At 52.9% G+C, this 20830-nt stretch overlaps 2 protein-coding genes across 3 annotated transcripts; one reads left to right on the top strand and one right to left on the bottom strand.

Moving 5' to 3' along the window:
- Nucleotides 1–413: 413 nt before the first annotated feature.
- On the top strand, nucleotides 414–11672 carry CCDC25 (coiled-coil domain containing 25). Its single transcript, XM_042836359.1, has 9 exons — nucleotides 414–521; nucleotides 3860–3907; nucleotides 4708–4747; nucleotides 5890–5941; nucleotides 6786–6861; nucleotides 7416–7519; nucleotides 8624–8826; nucleotides 10090–10135; nucleotides 11322–11672. The coding sequence occupies exons 1-9, from the start codon at nucleotides 497–499 to the stop codon at nucleotides 11349–11351; spliced, it is 624 nt and encodes a 207-aa protein (XP_042692293.1). The 5' UTR covers nucleotides 414–496; the 3' UTR covers nucleotides 11352–11672.
- Nucleotides 11673–14329: 2657 nt separating this feature from the next.
- Nucleotides 14330–19268, bottom strand: SCARA3 (scavenger receptor class A member 3). Of its 2 annotated transcripts, none has more exons than XM_042836355.1 (6): nucleotides 18975–19268; nucleotides 17936–17995; nucleotides 17645–17764; nucleotides 17235–17333; nucleotides 15907–16950; nucleotides 14330–15094 (listed from the first exon to the last, which is right to left on the bottom strand). In XM_042836355.1, exons 1-6 carry the CDS (start codon nucleotides 18979–18981, stop codon nucleotides 14655–14657), a joined length of 1770 nt encoding a protein of 589 aa, XP_042692289.1. In that variant the 5' UTR covers nucleotides 18982–19268; the 3' UTR covers nucleotides 14330–14654. The 2 variants fall into 2 exon arrangements, with proteins under 2 accessions (XP_042692289.1, XP_042692290.1); XM_042836356.1 differs by having other exon boundaries at nucleotides 17936–17992.
- Between the last annotated feature and the right edge of the window lie 1562 nt (nucleotides 19269–20830).

Genomic DNA, 20830 nt, shown 5'->3' with positions numbered 1-20830 from the left:
GATCTCGTATCTCGGAGTTCGACTTAGGCGTTCAATCTAGAGGAATTTACAAGGATTTAAGTAGAGAGAGCTGACAGGACCGGACTGTGGAGAGCCCTCCGTGACGCAGTGGTCCACACACTCAGGAAATATAAAGCAAAACAAAACGCTCCGGTCCGAGCCCCGAGTCCGCCTCCCCTCAGATCGGGAGAAAACGCAACCGCGAACGAACACCTGCTACAGAGCAGTGGGGAAGGTCTGCGCATGCGTGAAACGACGTAGAAGCACTGCTGTGGCGACCAGCGTAGGCCCAAATAATCTTGCCCAATCACGTCTGAGCATCTACACATGCGCATAACGCCCCTCCTTTCACATCCGGGAGACTCGGCGCATGTTTATGACGTATGACGCATGCGCGGCTCCTGGTGTGCATGCGCACTGCTCCCTTCCGGCCTCTGTAGCCAGGAGCGGGCAGCGGTACTGTGAGGTGCCCGGGCGGGTGGGCCGCGCCGCCGCTATGGTGTTCTACTTCACCTCCAGCGGTGAGTCTGCGGTGGGGGGTGTGTGGTTTCAGGCCTCTCCTTGCGGGTTACTGTGGGAATGGCGCGTTCCCTGCGCGGCGGTGGGGCTCCTTGACCTTCTTCACTGTGGTGTTCCCCGTGGAGGCCTCAGCGTGTGGCGTTTCCTCCTCATATCGCACCGAAGTTTCCCCTCCTAAGTACTGAAATGTTTGGGTTTTTTAAACACTGAAAGGATCTTTTTTTATGTGTGCCCCAGATCCTCTCAGCAACGTATAACCGCAGTGTGTTGTCCGTGTGTGGATTTTACTGCATCCCTGTAAGTTTACAGGCTTGGGGCAGAGTGGCTGGAAGACTGTGTAGAGGAAATGGACCTGGGGGTATTGACTGATGCTCAGCTGAACGTGAGCCAGCGGTGTTGCCAGGAAGGCCAATGGCATCCTTGCTTGCATCAGAAAAGGTGCTGCCAGCAGGAACAGGGCAGTGATTGTCCTCCTGTACTCAGCTCTGGTGAGGCTGCACCTCCAGTACTGTGTCCAGTTTTGGGCCCCTCACTGCAAGCAAGACATTGAGGCCTTGGAGCAGGTTCAGAGAGGGGCGACAAGACTGGTGAGGGGTCTGGAGCACAGGGCTGATGAGGAGAGGCTGAAGGAGCTGGGATTGTTCAGTCTGGAGAAGAGGAGGCTCAGGGGAGACCTCATTGCTCTCTATAACTTCTGAAGGGAGGTTGTAGTGAGCTGGAGGTCGGCCTCTTCTCTCGTGTGACTAGTGATAGAACTAGAGGGAATGGCTTCAAGCTGCCAAACCAGGGGAGATTTAGGCTGGACGTTAGGAAATACTACTTCTCTGAAAGAGTGGTCAGGCACTGGAATGGGCTGCCCAGGGAGGTGGTGGAGTCACCCACCCTGGAGGTGTTCAAGGAACGTCTGGATTTTGTGTTGAGGGACATGGTTTAGTGAGAACTGCTGGTGACAGGTGGATGGTTGGACTGGATGATCTTGTAGGTCTTTTCCAACCTTGGGATTCTGTGATTCTTATTCTGTGATTCTGTTCTTATAGCATTATCTGCCTCAGTTCTGGAGGTGAACTTCCTGCTAGAGAAGCTCAGGAATGCCATTTCCCTCAGGCAATGCTCAGCAGTGCTTCCAGCAGCCTTCCCATCAATCTGCTCCGAGGATCCCATTAGTAGGGCAAGAGACTGTAGCCCCAGATGTAACCTGGAGAGGCTCAGGTTAGATATGAGGAAAAAAATCTTCTCAGAAAGAGCAGTGATGCAGTGGCACAGCTGCCCAGGGAGGTGGTGGGGTCAGCATCCCTGGAGGTGTTCCAGAACCGTGGGGATGTGGCACTAGGGGACATGGTTTAATGGGCAGAGGGCACAGCAGCGTTGGATGGCACTGGGAATGGTTGAGCTGCCATAGTGCATCACAGTTAAACCTGCTGATGGTGTAAACCATCTCGTGTAGTAAGTTGAAGATTTCTGATGTGTTTTAGTCATAGGAGAGGACACAGTGAGAATGCCACTGTAGCTTGTTTAAGCTGCGTTGCACTATTGTTGATGTGTACACTGAGTTTAATTGCCCACACGGCTCAGAAAGCCAACTGCACCAAAAGCAGCTTGGCCAGCAGGGTCATGGAAGGGATCCTCCCCTTCTGCTTTGTGCTGTGTGACCTCAGCTGCAGTGCTGGGAGTCCTCAGTACAGGAGAGACATGGAGTTGTTGGAGTGAATCCAGAGGAGGGCTACAAGAATGATCCCAGGGATGGAACAGCTCTCCTATGAGGAGAGGCTGAGAGAGCTGGGGCTGTGCAGCATGGAGAAGAGAAGGCTGGTGGGATGGCCTGAGTGAGGCCTGTCAGTATCTAAAGTAGAGCTGTAAGAAGGAAGGAGGCAAACTCTTTGGCAGGGTCTGTTGTGATAGGACAAGGAGAAATAATTTCAAACTAAGAGAGAGGAGATATAGCCTGGATATAAGGAAGATTGTTTTTTTTAATCTTTCAGTAAGGATTGTGAAACACTGAAATGGGTTGCCCAGAGAGGTGGTGGATGCCTCATTCTCAAAGACACACGTGGTCAGGCTGGACAGGGCTCTGAACACCCTACTGAGCTGTGAATGCCCCGTTTCATTGCAGAAGGGTTGGATGAGATTTCCTTTAAAGGTCACTTCCAGTTCAATTGATTCTATGTTTCTAAATGATATGGGCTGAAAGCACTGACCTGCTAAGGTTAAGGTAGTGCTCTCCCACTCTTTTCAGCATGGGCTTCATTTTCATGAAATCATATCTGAGCATATAATTTTATGTTTCTGTGCAGTGTCTCTGTTCATGATGATCTCTCATTCTCTGCACTCCTCTTCCTGTGTGTTCAAGGTAGATTTTTTTTTTTCAATCTTTAACTCTCACCAATACGGAAATGCAAATAGATGAAATGATTCTATTTCCTGTTGCCTTATTGCCAAACGTTATGTAAATAGCAATAGGTTTCTTTTGAAAGGCATTGCAATGGCATGAAGCTGACAGTCTGCTCTCAGCAGTCCTTTGTGTTGAAGTAGGTCCTTATTGGTGAAAGCCAAATTTCAGTGCAGAAGCTAGAACTGTGACACTGCTAGACAGGTTTCAGTCACCATGGAATTGGGATTTCCCTGCTGCCATATACAATGCCAGAGCGTTTTTGAAGCAGGCTGCAGCAGGACTTCCTTGGCTGTGGCACCCTCTTACTGCAGCCTCCATCTCTCTGCTGTGCTGGCTGTCCATCCAGGTTTGCCAGAACTGAAAATGGCTTTCCTGCATTATGGAATGAACCCTGAAGAAGAGAACATCATTGCTCAAAGTGCCCTGAAGGGATGCAGATAGGACAAAACGAGTCTGGCTGGTGTTTGGCTAGCTGCAGGCTTTCAGCTGTCTTGCAGATCTTAATCCTCTCAGCTCCCCCAGGGAGGTGAGCGATGTGCTGCTGCTTTGGGGAAGTGAGTTTGTTTTGCTTGACCACACAGAGAGTTAACAGCAGACTGTAAACACAGCGTTGGCATTCCTGGCTCAGAGCCTGCGTGCTTAATTGGACAGATTGTATCTGTGTAATTGGATAATCCAAACCACATGGGTGCTGAGGGTGTTTTGCCCGACAGCTGTTCTATGTTGGATAATCTTCAGTGGAAACTGCTGAAAAGAGCCCCCAAAGATCTCTGAAGCGTGTGGGATGAGGTCTGGAGGAGCTGCAAAACAGTCGTGCAGCCCAGAGGAGGGAAGTGGGATGCATGAAACAATTTTCAGTGTAATTTCTTTTCCCAGGGCCAATGCATGGCTCAGTCCTTGCACGGTTTGTCCAAAGCCCTTTTGATTTATTTTCCTCTTTCTGTTCCTCAGTTGTTCCCACCGTTTACACCATTTACATGGGAAAAGACAAGTATGAAAGTAAGTATGCTGAAAGTAAGTATGCTGATGGGTGAGGCAGCTTGCCTGGGGTTAGGCCTGTGGGTGCCCAAGGTTATTTTGAAAGGATGTCTCTTCATTTGTTAATTTGATGTGCTTGAAACCGTGCAAATCATTCCGAGTTACTCCTCTGAAATCCACTGTGCTGCTTTTAGCTTGGATGGATGAACTTTAGATACAATGACTGGCTTCAAAACAACTGAAAACTAAACTAGCTGAAAAAATGAGCCTAGGCAGCAGCCTTTTCAGATTGTGTCTGATGACATCCTTCAAGTCAGCCTCCCCCTTCCCTGCTCCCTCTATTATTCCTCTCCCCACTGAACATTGGTGGCCCAGAGGCTCCCTGTGCCTGTCCTTCCCCGCAAGGTGAAGGTTCTGCTTCTGCTGCATCTCCTTTTTCCACATCAGGAGGCAATGTGAAGCCGTGGTGCACACCATGCAAAGTGCTTGGCTGTCTCTTTGCCTGAAAGTCTCCTTTTTAGACTGATATTAGGAGAAACAAATGTTCACATAAAACTGTCCACGTGTGACAGGAGGAGAGAAAGGCATGGAAACTGGGGATCCTCAGTCTCACTTCTCACACACACTGTGTGTTCTCAGCATACTGGTTCCTGGCATAGTTGCATGCAGCTGGGTGCACTAAACCCTCTCTGCCTCTGCTTGATCCCCATACTCTGGCTGATCAATAGAAGTTGATTTCTACTCTGGTCAGATCAGCAGTCACAGCAGGCAGTGTGATTGGAGGTCCTGTGCTTTGCTCAATGCCATTTTTCTTCTTGCAGATGAAGATCTAATAAAGTATGGCTGGCCTGAAGATATCTGGTAAGTCCTGCAGCTCTGTGCACACCTTCATAAAGCACACTGCCTCTCTAGGTGCTGCTGCAGTTCAAATCCCAGCCCTTGTGCTGCCACAGGCACAGCAAAGTCTGCTTTCTCCCAAACCACTGAGCAGCTTAAATGCATTCCCAAGGTGGAGATGGATTTTAGCAGCTCCAGGTGCAGATGCTCAGATGCTGTTTGGAATTCATTTTCCTACATCTCCCCTGCTTTGTCCACTGGAAGGATTTGACTCCTGTGGTGTGGTTTCTGGGGATTTGGGGAATGCAGCCAGAAGCCTCCTGAGCCACAGTGAATGCTGTGCCTACAGAATGTTATCTTCTTCCCAAGTATCTTTTCCTCTGCACGTGCTTGGTGTCACCCCTGTGTACACTGTGGATTTCTGCTGTCCTGTCCTGTACAGCAGCCGTGGAGTTTGGGTCTGTGAGCAGGAGACTTTTGACTTTTTTTATTCCCTTCAACTAAAAGCTGTGTCAGCTTTCAGCACACCCACAGGGCTGCGGTCAGGCTGGTGAGAGGAAGCACTCCATCTAGCCTGGGTTGGTTTTGGCTCACAAGATCTCATCAGAAAAGAAAAGCAAGATCAGGGGAGTTCCCACTCTTGGCAGCAGCAGTGGGTGGCATCTCTGCTGGCTGATTCAGACTCCTGCTTGTGCCTGCCCCCCTGTACTGGCAGCATGGTAGCTGACAAGCTATGTACATTGTCAGCAACAAACTGAGTGGTAAAAAAGATTTTGCTTTGGTTGAGTAACACGTTGGTGTAGCAGCATCAGGTGTTGTGAAGTCAGGAGGGACATGGATCTGTTGGAGCGTGTCCAGAGCAGGGCCACAACAGTTATCCAGGGGAAGGAACATCTCACCTGTGAGATGGACAGACTAAAAGAGGTGGGGCTCTCTCAGGATCTAAAGGGGGGGTTTAAGAGAAAAATATGTGGTTGTGATAAAAGCACTCGAATGGATCTATCTTGTTTGCACACGTGCATCCTGAACGTTTTTGTAGACTTGTCCACGGAGAAGCTGCTCTATCAATAGGAAGTAATCTTTTTTCAGAACAGATGACTGCCATCTCTTACCTCCTGCTAAACATGTGATTTTTTTTTTTTTTTTTTTTTTTTTTTATTCTGTAGGTTTCATGTGGATAAGCTCTCTTCTGCACATGTGTATCTTCGGTTGCACAAGGTAAACCTGTGATATGTCTTTACAAAAGCCCTAAATGGCATTCACCTGCATAGAATTATGCAGTCTCAGCCTGCAGTGGGCCCTGTGGATGGGACCAGCTGAATTCACATGAACACTGAAGTTCACAGGCTCCTGAAGGGTACAGAATCATAGAATGGTCCGGGTTGGAAGGGACCTCAAGGATCATGAAGCTCCAACCCCCTGCCACATGCAGGGCCACCAACTTCCACATTTCATACCAGCCCAGGCTGCCCAGGGCCCCATCCAACCTGGCCTTGAACACCTCCAGGGATGGACGGGGCATCACAGCCTCTCTGGGCAGCTGTTCCAGCACCTCACCACTCTCTGTAAAGAACTTCCCCTGACATCCAGCCTAAATCTTCCCTCCCTCAACTTCAAACCATTTCCCCTTGTCCTGCTGTTATCAACCCTTTCAAAGAGTTGATTCCCCTCCTGTTTGTAGGCTCCCTTTAGGTACTGAAAGGCTGCAATGTGGTCACCCCACAGCCTTCTGCAGATATCCACCTCTGTGAGGAGGTTGAATTACAGCTTCCACCACCAAATAATGGTGGAAGGAGAGGGAAGCTTCATGTGGCCCAGCAGAACAAATGGTTTCTGACCTGGCATTGAGCATGTGTTTGAGGGAGAAAACCAGAGTGCACATCACTTGTTTCTCTCCTTACAAATGCTGTGAAGGATCTAGTAAAATGTCAAGAGGAGAAGGGTCGGAAGTGTTTGCAGGGCATCGTGTCCTGCTCCTGGCTGTGGTGTGCTCTTTTGTGTGCTCCTCAGTCCCTACAGCCCCTTCTCACTTGCACGGCTGATGCTGTGTGCTCTGTCACAGGGGCAGACAGTGGATGACATTCCTAAAGAAGTTCTGATAGACTGTGCCCACCTGGTGAAGGCTAACAGCATCCAAGGTGGGTCTGTTTCCCATTGGGGATGGGTGCAAGGTGTTTGTTGTGGGTGTTTCTGCTCCACACAAGCATGTGTGTGAACAAACATCTGTGAAAGCTGCTGCTCTGTTCTCTGTTAATTCGGTGCCTGCTGGTCTTATGGGAAGCAGATGTCACTTACAGCTGCCGAGGCTGCTTGTTAGGCTTTCAGAAGGAGGAGTTTTAAATCTCTGAAATTCCTGTTTGTGCCTCCACGCTGCTGCCTGAGCCAGAGAGTCCTTGCAGGCTCTTCCCTCACACCACCTTGGGGCCCCCTTCCATAGCAGTCGCTCTTCTGGCAAAGACAGCCTCCATCTGGAGTTGGTTAGCACTGCTTGCAGCGCTCGTGTTACTGCAGAAATTGATGTTGTGGTGGTTTCTGTTTCACTGTAACACTGGAAGGAGTTCTCCTTTTGCTTCTTTCTTGCCTTGTTAGTAATGCTGGTGACAAGAATAACTGTCGGAGTTTGCGTTTGCACAGAAGTCTTTCAGCTGGGAGAGAATAAAAATGTTTCCATCCTTTCTCCTCTGCTCCCCAGGTTGCAAGATGAACAACGTCAACGTGGTGTACACACCATGGACCAACCTGAAGAAGACTGCAGACATGGATGTGGGGCAGATTGGGTTTCATAGGCAGAAGGATGTAAGTGTTTGCTGCAAGCCAGCAAGGGTCACCTGGTGACACACCATCACATTTCCAGTTAGCAGCTGGATGGGTTATCTTCAGCATTTACCCTAAAGGAAGGGAATCATCTAATTCCTGGAGCTTGAGAGAGATCCTTGGGGCATGTTTAGGCTTACCTTGCCATCAGCTGGGAATGCATGCTCGGTGTTAGCCTGTGGCAGAGTGTAGCCTGGATGGGATGCTTGCAAAAAGCAGTGCAGTGTAGCTGATCGGTCTCTGCTAAACCTGAATGCTATCACATGTCTGTTCTATTGGCTCAAATTTATCTGCACTGCAATCATCCCTGTACGAGCAGTCAGTTTGGATCAGCTTACGAACACCAATGTGATCAGATGGCTGGAAGGGCTCAGATGAGCTTGCTGTGCAGTGGAGGACTCAGGGGCATCTCTGAGACCTCCATTACTGTGATGACTTTGCTGTCTCTGCTTTGGGCAATGTTTCACCGCAGTGCTACTCTGAATTTGTTAAACTTGTTATAAGGCAGAGCTGCTTAGCTGTGCTGTGGGGTCAGTCCAGCACGCTGAGCTGTTCCCAGGCCTGAGCTGTGTCCCCAGGTGATGTTAAGCATGAACTGTGGTTATGCAGCTTGGCTGCTGGGATAGAAAGCTCTCTACAGATGCAGTTGTTTGACTAAAACAGGTCCATACCAGGGCAGGAAGTGCAGAAAACACTGAAAACTACAGAATTAGCAACATGTGAGTTTCCCTTCCCCAAATGGTTGGTGGAGGCCTGCTGACACCTCCTCAGGAATCAGCAGAAACAGGGGTGGTTTTTTTTTTTTGGTTTGGTTTTTTTTTTTTGGCTTCTTTGTTAAGGCATATGCTAAGAAAACAAATTAGACACGCTTATGTACTCAGCAGTACTTGTGCTTGTTAGTCGTGGGCCTTTGGTGCTGTTACACAACAGGCTGAATGGGACAAGGTGGCTGTGATTTCCCTTCGCATCTGTTTTTGTGGGATTCAGCCACTTGTAAAGTAGAAATAGGGCATTTTCTTTCCATAGACAAAGTGCCAAAATAAAAGTATTTTTTTTATAAGGATCATAGTTCTTTGCACTCCAAAGGTGAAAATGCTGACAGTGGAGAAGAAGGTGAACGAGATACTGAACCGATTAGAGAAGACAAAAGTGGAACGTTTCCCAGACCTGGCTGCTGAAAAGGAGGCCCGTGACAGAGAGGAGAGGAATGAGAAGAAAGCCCAAATCCAGGAGATGAAGCGGAAGGAAAAGGAAGAGATGAAGAAGAAGAAAGAGCTGGAAGAGCTTAGGTAAGTCATAAATTGCAGTGCCAGTGTTGAGCTGCTGTGGTTTTCATCAGCGCGAGGGGAGAGTCATGGGTCAGCAATTTCTGTGTAATGGTTGGCGCCGCATTACTCAGTGCTCAGCTGACCTGCTCTTGTATAGATGTCTGCATGGCCCAATGGTTCCCTTTGTCTTTACAATAAATGCATTTCCCCCTTTTTTTTTTTTTTTTCTTAAAATAAACCTGGATGTTAAACCACTGTGAAAAGAAAGGACGGTGTCTTTTGAAATCTATCCCTGACTTGGGAGAAATTGGGTGAGCCACTTGTCTCTGTGGGATGGGAGCAATCTATTGGGTTCCAGCTTTCAGCTCTTTGTAAGTCTTGGAAAGCACTGAGCCACAGGCAGACTTCTTCAGCTTCCTGTTGCATCACCGTTGTTACTGAAACGTGTGATTCCTCAGTTTTCCTCCGTAGGCAATTGCATGCTCCTTTGAGCACTGAAAGAAGAACAGTGCTTTAAAATGTCATATTGACCTTTCTGTCACTCAGCTACCAAACCTGCAGCAGCATGGGGGAGCTCATTCCTCCCTCCTGCCTGCCCCATAGAGACCTGGATGTGTCAGCTGGCCAAAGGCTTACTTTAAAGCACAAGATACTTTATTGTGGCAAGTTGTATTTATATGTGAATGACAGGGAGACTGGAATTTGAAAAACTCAAGGTCTCAACACGTGTAAAGATCATAACGAGGGCTTTGGAAAAACAAACTGAGCACCAGGAGGCATATCTGTGCTGCTGAGAAAAGGCTCTGCCTTCCTGATAAGCCCTGCTCCAGAGTTGTCCCTTCATCCCCCAGAATGAAGGATTTTCTGCCTTGTGGTGCTGTCTAGCTGGTAGCTTCTGAACAAAGCTGCAGAGGCTGTGGAGATGAGTCTGCATAGTACCTGTGCTTTCTTCAGTTGTTTTAAATAGCTAAAGAGTGTAAGATAACTAGAAACTAGATCATGGAATCATAGAATGGCCTGGATTGAAAAGGACCACAACGCTCATCCAGTTCCAACCCTCTGCTGTGTGCAGGTCACCAACCAGCAGCCCAGGCTGCCCAGAGCCACATCCAGCCTGGCCTTGAATGCCTGCAGGGATGGGGCATCCACAGCCTCCCTGGCATCACCCTGAGTTCAGAAAGGAATTGGGTTTTTTTGGTACTTGATCCTATTTTATCAAAATGCCTCTCTGTGTTGGTGGTTTTTGAAAACATATCTTGTAAGATGATGTCATTTCCCTTTCAGGAGTTACTCATCGTTAATGAAGGCTGAGAATATGTCCTCCAATCAGGTGAGAGCTGAGTGATGCCCACAGAAACTATTCAGAGGCAGCTGAAATTCAATGCAGGATTGTGACAGTCCAGCTCCGCATTGCAGTCTGGTTTTAGTGGCTCCTACATGACAGTGCACATCTCCTTTGCCCCTTCTCATTGAAGGACAATGCCACTTTCTTTGGCTTTTAGAGAAGGCCCTAATGCTTGGATGTCTACCAGGTGGAGCCTGTGCTGCTGGTGATGTGTACAGAGCCCTCCCAGTCCATTTCCACTTGAGTGAAGGAGCAGGGAGAGCTATAAGTGGGGCTCCAGGCTTGACTGTCCTTGCTTGGGAGCAGAAAGGTCATCCTGAGGGTGGCAGAGATTATTTTCACCTGCCATCTTTTTTTTTCAAGGGAAGGAGAAAATGCACGGTGTATCTATGAAGGATGATAGTACAGGCAGGGATGAATATAGGTTCTGAGGGGCAGAGAGGAAGCTTGAAGTGATTTGCTTACAGGGAAGTAAACAACTGGGAGGAGCACAGCAGGGAAATGAGGAGGTGGGTCACAGGAGGGCTTGGGGCTGAAGTTGAGAAGAGATCCTGACTTGCACTGTGTGCGTCTGTGCTTTGCCTGAGGTCTGGCTTGTGTACAGCTTCCCCTTGGTGAAGTCTTGGGCAAGGAGATCTTGGAGCTCGTCTCAGTGACCCTCAGTTGAAAATGTGCCTGTTGTAAACTGTTAAAAGGAGTTTGTGGTTTTCATGAGCTCCTCATTTTCCTCCTGGCCAGCGTGCACATCCCCTCTGAGAATTAAGTGTTGAAATGTGAGTGCCTCCTGACGCACTGCTAGGGAGAGGAGTGATGGAAATGCAGCAGCAGGGGTGTTCCTCCTCTCAGCTTCTGAGCCCTGCTTGGTGCCAGGCTGCTTTCCTTCTGCTGGGTCATGACATGGGATGGCCCACCGAGGCTGCTCGTGAAAGCCCCATCTCTGGTTCCTCCCAAATCACAACAGATGGGCTGCAGCTTCAGGGACAGCAAAGAGCAGCGGGTATTTCACAATGCAGAGCTTCTCTTGGTTCTGTTCCCATTCCAGAGGATTCTAGGATGTTTTTACTGGGATGGCAGGAGGCCAGAATAAATGGCAATGGTGAAATCCTGCTGAATACACCATTTCACCATTTTCCACTTTGCAGTGGTCCTAATGTGTCTTTTCTTCCCACAGGATGGCAACGATTCCGATGACTTTATGTGAATAAAGTCGCTCTCCTTTCTCAATCCAAGGTGGTTTGGGATGTCTTAATGTCACCGTTGCTAAGAATGCCAAAAAATCAAACCAAATAAGTGAACTCTGACTCCATTTCTTCAGAAGCTGGTAGATTCTCCTGGTGTCCCGACCAACCCCGAGCCATGGACAACTTCTGGATGGAGAAGATCTCTATGTCTGCACATACATCTCTTTTTTTCAGGGACGTAGGTGTAAGGAAGCAAAATTGAATTTCAGTTCTACAAAGACGATGCTATTTATTCTAGGAAAGGAGTTGCTGTAGCTTTTAATTGAATGAGATTGAAAGAATTTGTGCTGTCTCACTGCTGTCCTGGCAGCTTCGTGCTTCTGAAAGAGGTGCCATTAATTTGGCATCACTGTTGAGCCCCAAAGCCACACTGCTGACTGCGCAGCTCTTATCTCTGTGGTGGTGAAAGGCAGCAAAGCAAGGAGAATTCCCCCAAAATGTGGGGTTTCCCACTTTGACAAGCTCACAGCTGCTTTGCAGACTCACCTGGCAGTAAGTGTGGCAGTTGTTTGCCACTTGTTAACCACAGAGCTGCAGCTGGTGAAGGCTTCCAGCTGATGGTGCAACCTACGTGAGCATGTCAGTGTGTGGGCTGTGATATGTGCCTTTCAGCACAGGATGAGAACAGCCCCAGGGTGTCATTCTTTTGAATTACACTTTATTTCTGGGCTGTTTCTTGGGAACCTTCTCTGCAGAGAAAAGCTGACAAAGAAGGGTTTTATGCAGCCTGTCCTGTTCGGAGCTCTCTGTAAGGTTTTGTGGATAAGTCTGTACGAAGCTATCACGATAATTGTTGCAGCACATGTATATATGTTATGATTAAATTCATAACAGGCTGGTAAAACGTGCTGGTGGGTGAGGGGAGTGGGAGAGTGGAACTGTGGGTGGTGAATTTGCTTGAGGGGGTTTCTAAGGTGGGGGCTACGTATGCAGCCTTTCCCCCAGAGCTGGGCCTTGCCGGTTGGTGTTCTCCCCTCAGAACTGCTGCCTGACTTTCCCAGGCTGCTTGAGGGATGTTTTGTGTCCCTCCCAGCTCTGTTTATCTTTCCTTTCATTCCACACCAGGGTGAGAAGAAATGCTCCGCGGGCCTGCTGGCAGCAGCCAACAGAGCTCAGCTGCTCCTGGGCTGGGTCGCAGCCCCCACTCCATCCCACATCCCATCCCGTGATGGCTGTAGGAGGCGGATGTCTCCTCCCAGACAGCTCCACGCTTTGGAAGAGTGCCTGAACTTTGTGTTATAGGGCTATAAGAAGGTTGGTGGGGTCCCAGGGCATGGTTTTGGGATGTGCCTTCGGGTGCCTTTCAGCCTGGTTATGGCAGGAGCATCCTCCAGCTGTGTGTCTCTTCAGGACACGTCCCAGCACAGGGCTGGGTTTGATGGGAAGAGCAGAAGGGAAGAGCCCTTGGACCCACACAGAGAGGAGTTTATTGTTACTGCAACTGAAATATTAACCAGAGAATTACAGTTAATCCAAATGGACTTAATACAGCAGGGGGAGAAAAAAAAAAAAAACAAAAACACACCCTGCTACAAGTTCCAATGAATAACTGGGCTGGGCAGAGTGCGAGGAGCTGGGGGGGAGGTGGGTATTTGTCCCCCACCCTTCCCTGAGCAGCCGCCCTGCTGCTGCCATCAATGGGGTCATTCACAGGATGGGGGTGTTGGCCAGAGCTTGCCAGCAGTGCTGCAGCTGCCGACTGTTGTGCTTGGCACCAATGCCTGCCAACGGCTCTGGTGTCCTTGAGAGTTTGGGTAGGAGAGTGTCCCTGTGGGCATTGCTGCCAGTGGGCTGTGTGGCACTTGTCCTCTGTGTCAGGGTGATGCCCAGATGGGGAAATGGAGGCACGGGGGTGGTCAGGGCCTTGGCTTTTTGTTGTTTGTGCCTGGGATGCACAGGTGGGAAAGGAAGCTTTTTCCAAAAGATTTTGGGTTGCCTGTGTTAACCAGCAGCATCGTGGCTCTGTAGCTCTGCAGCTGTTAATTCTGAGATGAAAACAGGAAGCCGCCGTGCCAACAGCAATAAACGGCCCTGGGGGCTGGGACCTGCGGCCCAGGCAGGGCTGGTGGGGAGGGTATGGGGCTCCCCGAGCTGTGGGCTATGGAGGGTGGCAGGGGTGGGGATGGAATGCGGATGGGAACAGTGATAGTAATGGTCTGGGATGGAAATGGGGATGAGATCAGGAACGAGGATGAGGACGGAACGGGAATAGGAAACGTGGGATGGGATGATGTGGGATGGAGGAAGGGATAAGGATGGGAATGGAGGTTGGAATGGGATGGGGATGGGAAGGGAGTGGGATGGAGGTTGAGATGGGAACAGGAATGGGGACAGAGATGGAACAGGGACGGAGATGGAGTGGGAACAGGGGTGGGCACAGGGAGGGGAAGAGCTGTGGCCTGAACAAACCTCTGGAAAACAAAGTCAGAGGTGCTGTTGGCAAGGGCCTGTTTATCCCAGGAGCAGGCAGTGAAGCAGGGCTGTGTGTGCAGGTGTGCATTCTGGGGGCATGCTGCACTCCTACAGCGAGGCTGGGGAGAGCCCGAGGTGGGGCTGCGTGCAGGGCCGGCTGTTTTCCCCAGCTCCGTGTTGCTCTTGGCACCAAGGCCCCAGTTCGGGTACCTGGGGCCTCCAGCTGCCCCCTCCTTGCCCTCCACCAGGGAAAAACAACCCACACCCTGCCTACTGGCCTGGGACATGGGGACAGATTCCAGGGGCCCTGCTTTGGGGACAGGAGGGGTTCTCCATCAGAGACCATAAGTGCATGTACATCTGTGTGAGTCTGTGTCCCCTGCTTGGGGACAGCTCTGTGGGATGCTCCCATCTCACTCCACCATCTGTACCACGCCAATGCCCCCAGTTTGGATCTGGGCTCCTCCCCAGCCCTCCTGAACCCCCCAAACCCCATGTCCCAAAGGCAGGAACCACTTGTCCCCATACAAATTTATTGTGCCAGGATTACATTGCTGGTGCAGCCAGGGAAGGAGGGGTGAAGGTGGCCGGAAGTAGGGCACAAGCCAGCTGTGCCCCAGCCCATACAGGTCCTCGTCCTGCGGGGACCCCAAGCCCCAGGACTCTGCAGCCCACTCAAGAGCCAGGGACCAGCCCCGTGCACCCCAAAAAGCATCATGCTGGGGATATCTGGACCTCCTAGGGTCCTTCCTGCCCTGTCCCCAGGGGCTGGCAGCGGGAGCAGGGGATGCTCTCAGAGCTGGAAGGAGTTCCTCCATCCCAGTGCCATTAGCATGGCTCCAAGGTCTGCATCATGGGCCAGGAGGACCGGGGGGACCTGGCGGTCCTGGGGGGCCTCTCAAGCCGGGGTCTCCTTTGGGACCCGTGGGGCCAATCTGTCCCACAGCCCCGGGGTTCCCGGGGAGCCCCAGTTTTCCTTGAGGACCAGGGGGTCCTGTTGGTCCTGGCCCCCCCTCTGGCCCTGGGGGACCCACATCTCCCTTGGGTCCTATCTGTCCCCTGGATCCAGACTGCCCAAAGCTGCCCTTAGCGCCCTTGAGGCCGGGAAAACCCTTTGCACCCAGGGGACCCCTTTCCCCCTGTGGACCGGGGGGACCAGGAGGTCCGGGGGAGCCAGGAGGGCCTGGAGAGCCCAGGCTGCCCACGTCGCCCTTCTCTCCTTTGCTTCCTGCGGGACCCTTGATGCCAACATCACCCTTGAGGCCGCGGGGACCTGGGAGGCCTGGCACACCTGCAGGAGGAAGAGGGAGGAATGAGTGTGATGCATGGGGTATGGCTGTAACAGAGGGCCTGAGGACACTACCAGTGCTTCTTCCTGGAGTTGCACTTTTGGAGCCAAAGGCAGCAAGGGGCAGCGCTCAAAAGGGCTGAATTTGGTGCTCTTGGCACTTGGTGGGATGCCCTGGACAGGACTGGGAACAGTGGGTCCCTGCCACTATGCCTGAGAATGCAGGTGGATGGATGTCCCCAGGCCACTGAAGTCCCCACGGGAAGCTTTAGGCATCCTTGTCCTGGTCTGTCTGTGCCCTCCCCACCAGGACCAGCAGTGGGGTCACCTGCACCAAGGGGAAAGCTGCAGAGTGCTGAATCATAGGAATGTGGCACTTAGGGACATGGTTTGGTTTAGCAGACATGGTGGGGATGCATTGGAGTTGGACTTGGGGATCTTAGAGATCTCCAGCTGGAATGATTGCATGATTAGCACTGGAACAGGCTGCCCAGGGAGGTGGTGGAGTCTCCTTCTCTGGAGATGTTCAAGACCTGCCTGGATGCCTACCTGTGCGACCTGCTGTAGGGAACCTGCTTTGGCAGGGGGTTGGACTCGATGAGCTCTGGAGGTCCCTTCCAACCCCTACAATTCTGTGATTCATGAGTGAGCATGGTGGTGATGGTTAACAGCTGGGCTTGATGATCCTGGAAGCATTTTCCAACCTTCATGACTCTATGATTCCAAGACTGAGCCTCCAAACCTGTTTTCCCCCGTCAGGCACAGCCCCCAAACCCAACAGACCCAACCCCAACCCACGCTGAGATGCTCCTCACCTCGTAAGATGGTGATGTTCTTCAGCATCGCTCCATGCCGGACATCCACCACCTTCATCTCCTCCATCACCATGGACAGGTTGCGGATGTCGAAGTCAAGCCGGGCGCTGAGCAATCCAAAGCGCTCCCGCAGAAGGTCCGTGGTGCCCTGGACCAGGCTGAGGGACTTGTTCAGGTAGTAGAGCTCCTCAGCGTGGGCATGGAAACCCAAGGTGCAGGAGAGACGCACGTCATCCAGGTAGCGCAGCATGCTGTGCACGTGGCTGTCGGTGGCGTTGATGTTGGTGAAGATGGTGCCGATCTCGATCTCATGTGAGGCCATGCGGCCTTCCAGCGTCTCAAAGCGCTCAGCCGTGCGGTTCTGCGCATACTTGGTGTGGTAGCGCAGGTCGTTCATGTTCTCCTCGTGGTCATCCAGGAAGGAGGAGATGTTGTCCAGCTGCAGCTGCAGCCCCATCACCTGCAGCACCAGGTCGTGCATGCCCTCGGCGTTCTGGCCCACCTGCCGGGCTGCAGCACCCACGCCAGCTTGGATGCTCCTGACCAGCTCACCCGTCTCGGTGGAGGTGGCCCGCAGTCCTGCAAAGAGCCGCGTGTAGTTCTGCCACTCGGTGACCATCTTCTGCAGCGTCAACGTCTCCTCGTCCGTCTTCCTCTGGATGAGTTGGATCCAGTCCGAGGTTTGCCCCAAGGTGAAGTTGAGCTGCTGCATGGCGGCACGCACGTCAAAGCGCTCCTGTTCCAAGCCCTTGAGTGAGCCATCAAGCTGGGAGGTGATGGCCCGCCAGCCCCCCAGCTGGGTCACCAGTTGCCCCACGCTCTCGTTCAGCCGTCGGGTGGAGGAGGAGCAGTCGGCCACCTCACTGCTGATCTCGTTGCTGCTGGATGAGAGTGTGTCATGGGTGCGGGAGGTGCGGTCGAGGAGGACCTCCTGAACCAAGAGCATCTTCTGGATCTCCTCCAGCTCACCCTGCAGCTTGCCGAGCTCCTGGCCCAGCTGCCCTGTCTCCAGGCAGAGGGAGCAATTGCCTGAGCTCTTCTCATCTGAAGGGAGGGCAAAGGGGTCCAGCACTGCATTGCCAACCATGGAACATCATAGCTCACCCCACTCCCCATCCCCACACCACCAACCATGGGAACCACACCAACACCCAACCCATGCTCCCTCCCTGCATCGCCAACCATGGGAACAACCCCATAGCCCACCCCATACTCTGTCGCCACACAGCCAAACATGGGAGCCACCCCACAGCCCATGCACCATCCCCGCAGACCCCAGTGATGGACACTGCAGCCCCGTGGCTGGGGAGAAGCCCATGCAGGCTCACCTAACTCCTGGAGGTCCTCCTGGATGGACAAGATCTTCTCCTCATAGTATATCTGGACCGAGCTGATGTCTCCAGAGATGGAGTTGACTTTCTTGAAGACTGTGGAGGGGAAGTGGGCAGATAGGGGACAGCACAGCCATCACCATTCATACCAAAGGGCTTTGGGAATCCCACAATGTCTCCAAAGGCATTCTGATCCTCATTGGTGTCAGTGGAACCCCCAGAGCCATACAACACCTGCAGGACACCCCCCAACCCCCCCACATTCCCATAGATGGGGTCCCTTCACTTTGTCTCTTTGGGAGCTTGGGATTTGGGGCTGCTTCAGCCCCTCTCCATGGAGCCCAACTATTCCCCATGAAAGAAAGAAGGGAGGGAAGGAGCCAGCCCCCAGCCCTGCCTGTGCTCACCCAGGGCAGCCAGCACGGTCACGGCCACAATGAGCAGCACGGAGAAGACGTAGAGGACTTTGACAGCTGTCTGCAGGGACAGGTTCTTCTGGCACTGGCTGCAGCCACCCCGTGCCCTGCCTGAGCAGCAGAGGGATGGATCAGGGTTGTGCCACAGGATGGATTAGGGAGGGAAGAGGGATGGACCAGGGATAGATCAGAGGTGGATCAGGGATGGATCAGGGATGGACAAGGGGATGCATCAGCCTTTGCCCCCGCCTACCCCATGGATAAGGTGGCCTCTCTCCTTACCGTTTGGTCGGTAACAGAAGGATGGCATCTCCTCCTCCTCTCCTCCCACCAGGTCCTCTGCTGAAAGGCAATACGAGGAGCAGGTTGGTGCCACCAGAGCCCCAGCAGGGCTGAGGGGAGAGCCCAACTGCAGTGACATCTTCCTGGGTGAAAATCCCTTCCAAGGATTCACCAAACCCTTGCACAGGGCACGGAGTAGATTCAAGCCCCAAAAAGGGAGAGGTGGCTCCCCAAAAGGTGCTGCAGTCCAATGTCATCACTGCTCTGGGGATCTCACCCGAAGCCTGGTGGCTCCTTTGGTTCTGCAGGGCTTGTCCAGAACCTCTGAGCCTGCTTCATTACCAAAAATATCATTTCTGAGCTGTCCCATCCCTGTATTTCTCCTGGAAAGCATAAAAGTGGATACAGGGCCATCCCCCAACCTGAAGGACTTTGCCACATCCCAATGGGCAGCTGGTCCACAACACGGACAGCAGTGAGCCCAGGACCCCCCTTCCCCAAGCACTCTGCATGCATGGCGAGCACCACAGATCCCCCGTGTCTTGCCGATACCCATCTGAGGACTGCACACGGTCAGCTCCACAGCCTCCCCCCTGCCCAAGCCCCCCAACCTGCCCCGCAGCCAGCTCTCAGTGCTGAGGTTCCTGCACCAAGGGTGCCGCGAGGGGCCGCATCCCATGGTGGAGTGCCGCAACTCCAGCATCCCCTGCTTATAAACCCTGCCTCCCCCACGGAAACCCAGGGCGGTGGTGCTGGGGGGGCCTCCCTCTGCCTTCTGCGTCTCTCTCCTGTCTAACGTTGTCCCGTGTTTGCTTTTCTGCCCAGCGCTGGGCTGTGAGGAGGACGTCTGCCCTTTCCCCACCCCCCTCCCCCAACCACCGCGCCATGGGTGTCTTCAGAGGTGGGACAACACCTCAGAGGGCTTTGGGATCACTTCCTATCACTGCGGATGGCAGCGTGGACCCCCTGCTCGGGCACTACTGTGCCACCAGCCCCGCTCCTTACCTCACATCTCCCCATAACTCCGTCTCTCACTCACCTCTCATCGCCCCGAACAGCCCGGATGAGAGCAGGGACGCAGTGGGGGCCTCACCGCCCCGATCCCTGCAGCCGTCCCTTCACGTCCCCTCCTGCCGTGCTGCCGAGCATGGCCGGGGCACCCCGCTGCCCTTCCTTGTCCCGATCAAAAGCCTTTGGGATCTTTCAGAAGCAACCCCATCGGCTGGGGGGCAAACCCAGGGCCAGTCGCTCACCCATGGCCTCTGCGGGATGGGGTGCGGGGAGCGCAGCCGCTCTTGGCTGCCGTCCACCCAAGCGTGAGGCGCCGGGATATGAGCTGGAGAAGAAAGGCTGCTCTCGCGCCTGCCTCCTTCCCTCCGGCCCTAATGACTACCAAATGTCCCACGGAACGCCGCTGTGCCGGCCAAGGGGAGGGGTGGGGTGGGGAGGAGGTTGGAGAACTCTGGGGAGGTGGATGGGGATGCGTGCTGGGGGCTGTGCCCGGTGGTAGTGGGGGATTTTGGATCTGGGAATGGGGTCTTTGGACTGGGAATGGGGTCTTGGTGTATGGGGATGGGGTCCCGGTCTGGTGATGGGATCCTCATTACGGCCATGGGGGGATGGCGTCTGGGGTTTGTTATTTACGGTTCGGGGGTGGGATTTGTCTCGTCCCTTACAGGGTCTTAGTCTGGGGATGTGATTCTGGTGCATGGGATCGGGCTGAAGGGTTTGGAATCGGGGCCTGGTCAAGGCCACAGGGAGATGAGGTTTGGGGTCTGGGGTGCTGGGCAGGGCACACACATTTGGATCAGGGACACGAGTTGCTATGCTCCGGGTTCTGGGGTCCTGCTTTGAGCTCATGGTTCTAGCTGGGGCTGCGGGTGCTGTGGTTTGGTGCTGTGGTCCTGGCTCAGAAACGTGGGGTGGGGATACCACACGGGTTGGGTACATTTGGGATGCCTCATCCCCACAGTGCTGGGAACCACTGAGACACCACCAGCGGCTTTGGAAGGAGGGAACAAAAAGGATGGTGGGAGGAGATATCCCAGCACCAGGGGGGAGTGTGAGGGGCTTAAAAGACCCTGCTTAGAGTGCATGCTTTCTGCAGGGCTGCTGCTGCCCTCTGGCGAGACCCTGCTGGAAGACCACCAGGCTCCTTGCACGGCCAACTTCCTCCTCCCATGGCCGCCAACCTTCCTGAAGAGCCACCTTCCTCCTCACGTGGCCACCATCATCCATGCATGGCCACCATCCTCCCAGCATGGCCGCAGGTGGGACATGGAAGCCACCAACACCTGCCCTCCTCCTGATTCTGGAATGGCTTCTGGATGCTCCCATCCCATTTTTTGTGGTCTTAGCTCTCCTCCTAGAGCCCCTCCAACATTTTCAAGTCTCTCTGCTGTTTCCTACCTCCCAGGTCAGGGGAGGAGGGAACAGGTGAGCGCACCAAGCCTCACCACTACCACTTCCTAAAGGCCCTGAGCCCCATAAGGTGCTGTGGGGATGTCCTCTGCCCAGCACTGAGCTCAGTCACAGGAGGTGGTTCTGGGGGCACACACCATTGCCATCCTATGGCTGGAGGGGAAAGATGCCCAGTCCTTTCACTGGGACCCCCTCTGGCTCTGCCCCCAGTGATGCTCACCACCCTCTGCCCGATACACACACACACAGTGGATGCATGGGGGTCCTTGCAGCACACACTCGTGGGACAGAGAGCACGAATGCACAGATGTGATTTAGAAAAGATTTTAATAAGAAAATACAAGATAGGGCTGACTACAGCGACTGGCCCAGGTTAAAAAAAAATACAAGACAGAACAAGTAGCGGCTTCTGGTCCCATTTCACACGCAGCCAATCCCTTCCTGCTCCTCTCCCTCTCCCATGCCCTGTCCATT

This window comes from Centrocercus urophasianus, unplaced genomic scaffold (genome assembly GCF_019232065.1).
Source record: "Centrocercus urophasianus isolate 14NV4802_14NV808 unplaced genomic scaffold, USGS_Curo_1.0 seq_596, whole genome shotgun sequence".
NCBI classification, from domain to species: domain Eukaryota; kingdom Metazoa; phylum Chordata; class Aves; order Galliformes; family Phasianidae; genus Centrocercus; species Centrocercus urophasianus.
Note: the sequence above shows the minus strand (reverse complement) of the source record. Positions and strands in the feature narration are given on the sequence as shown.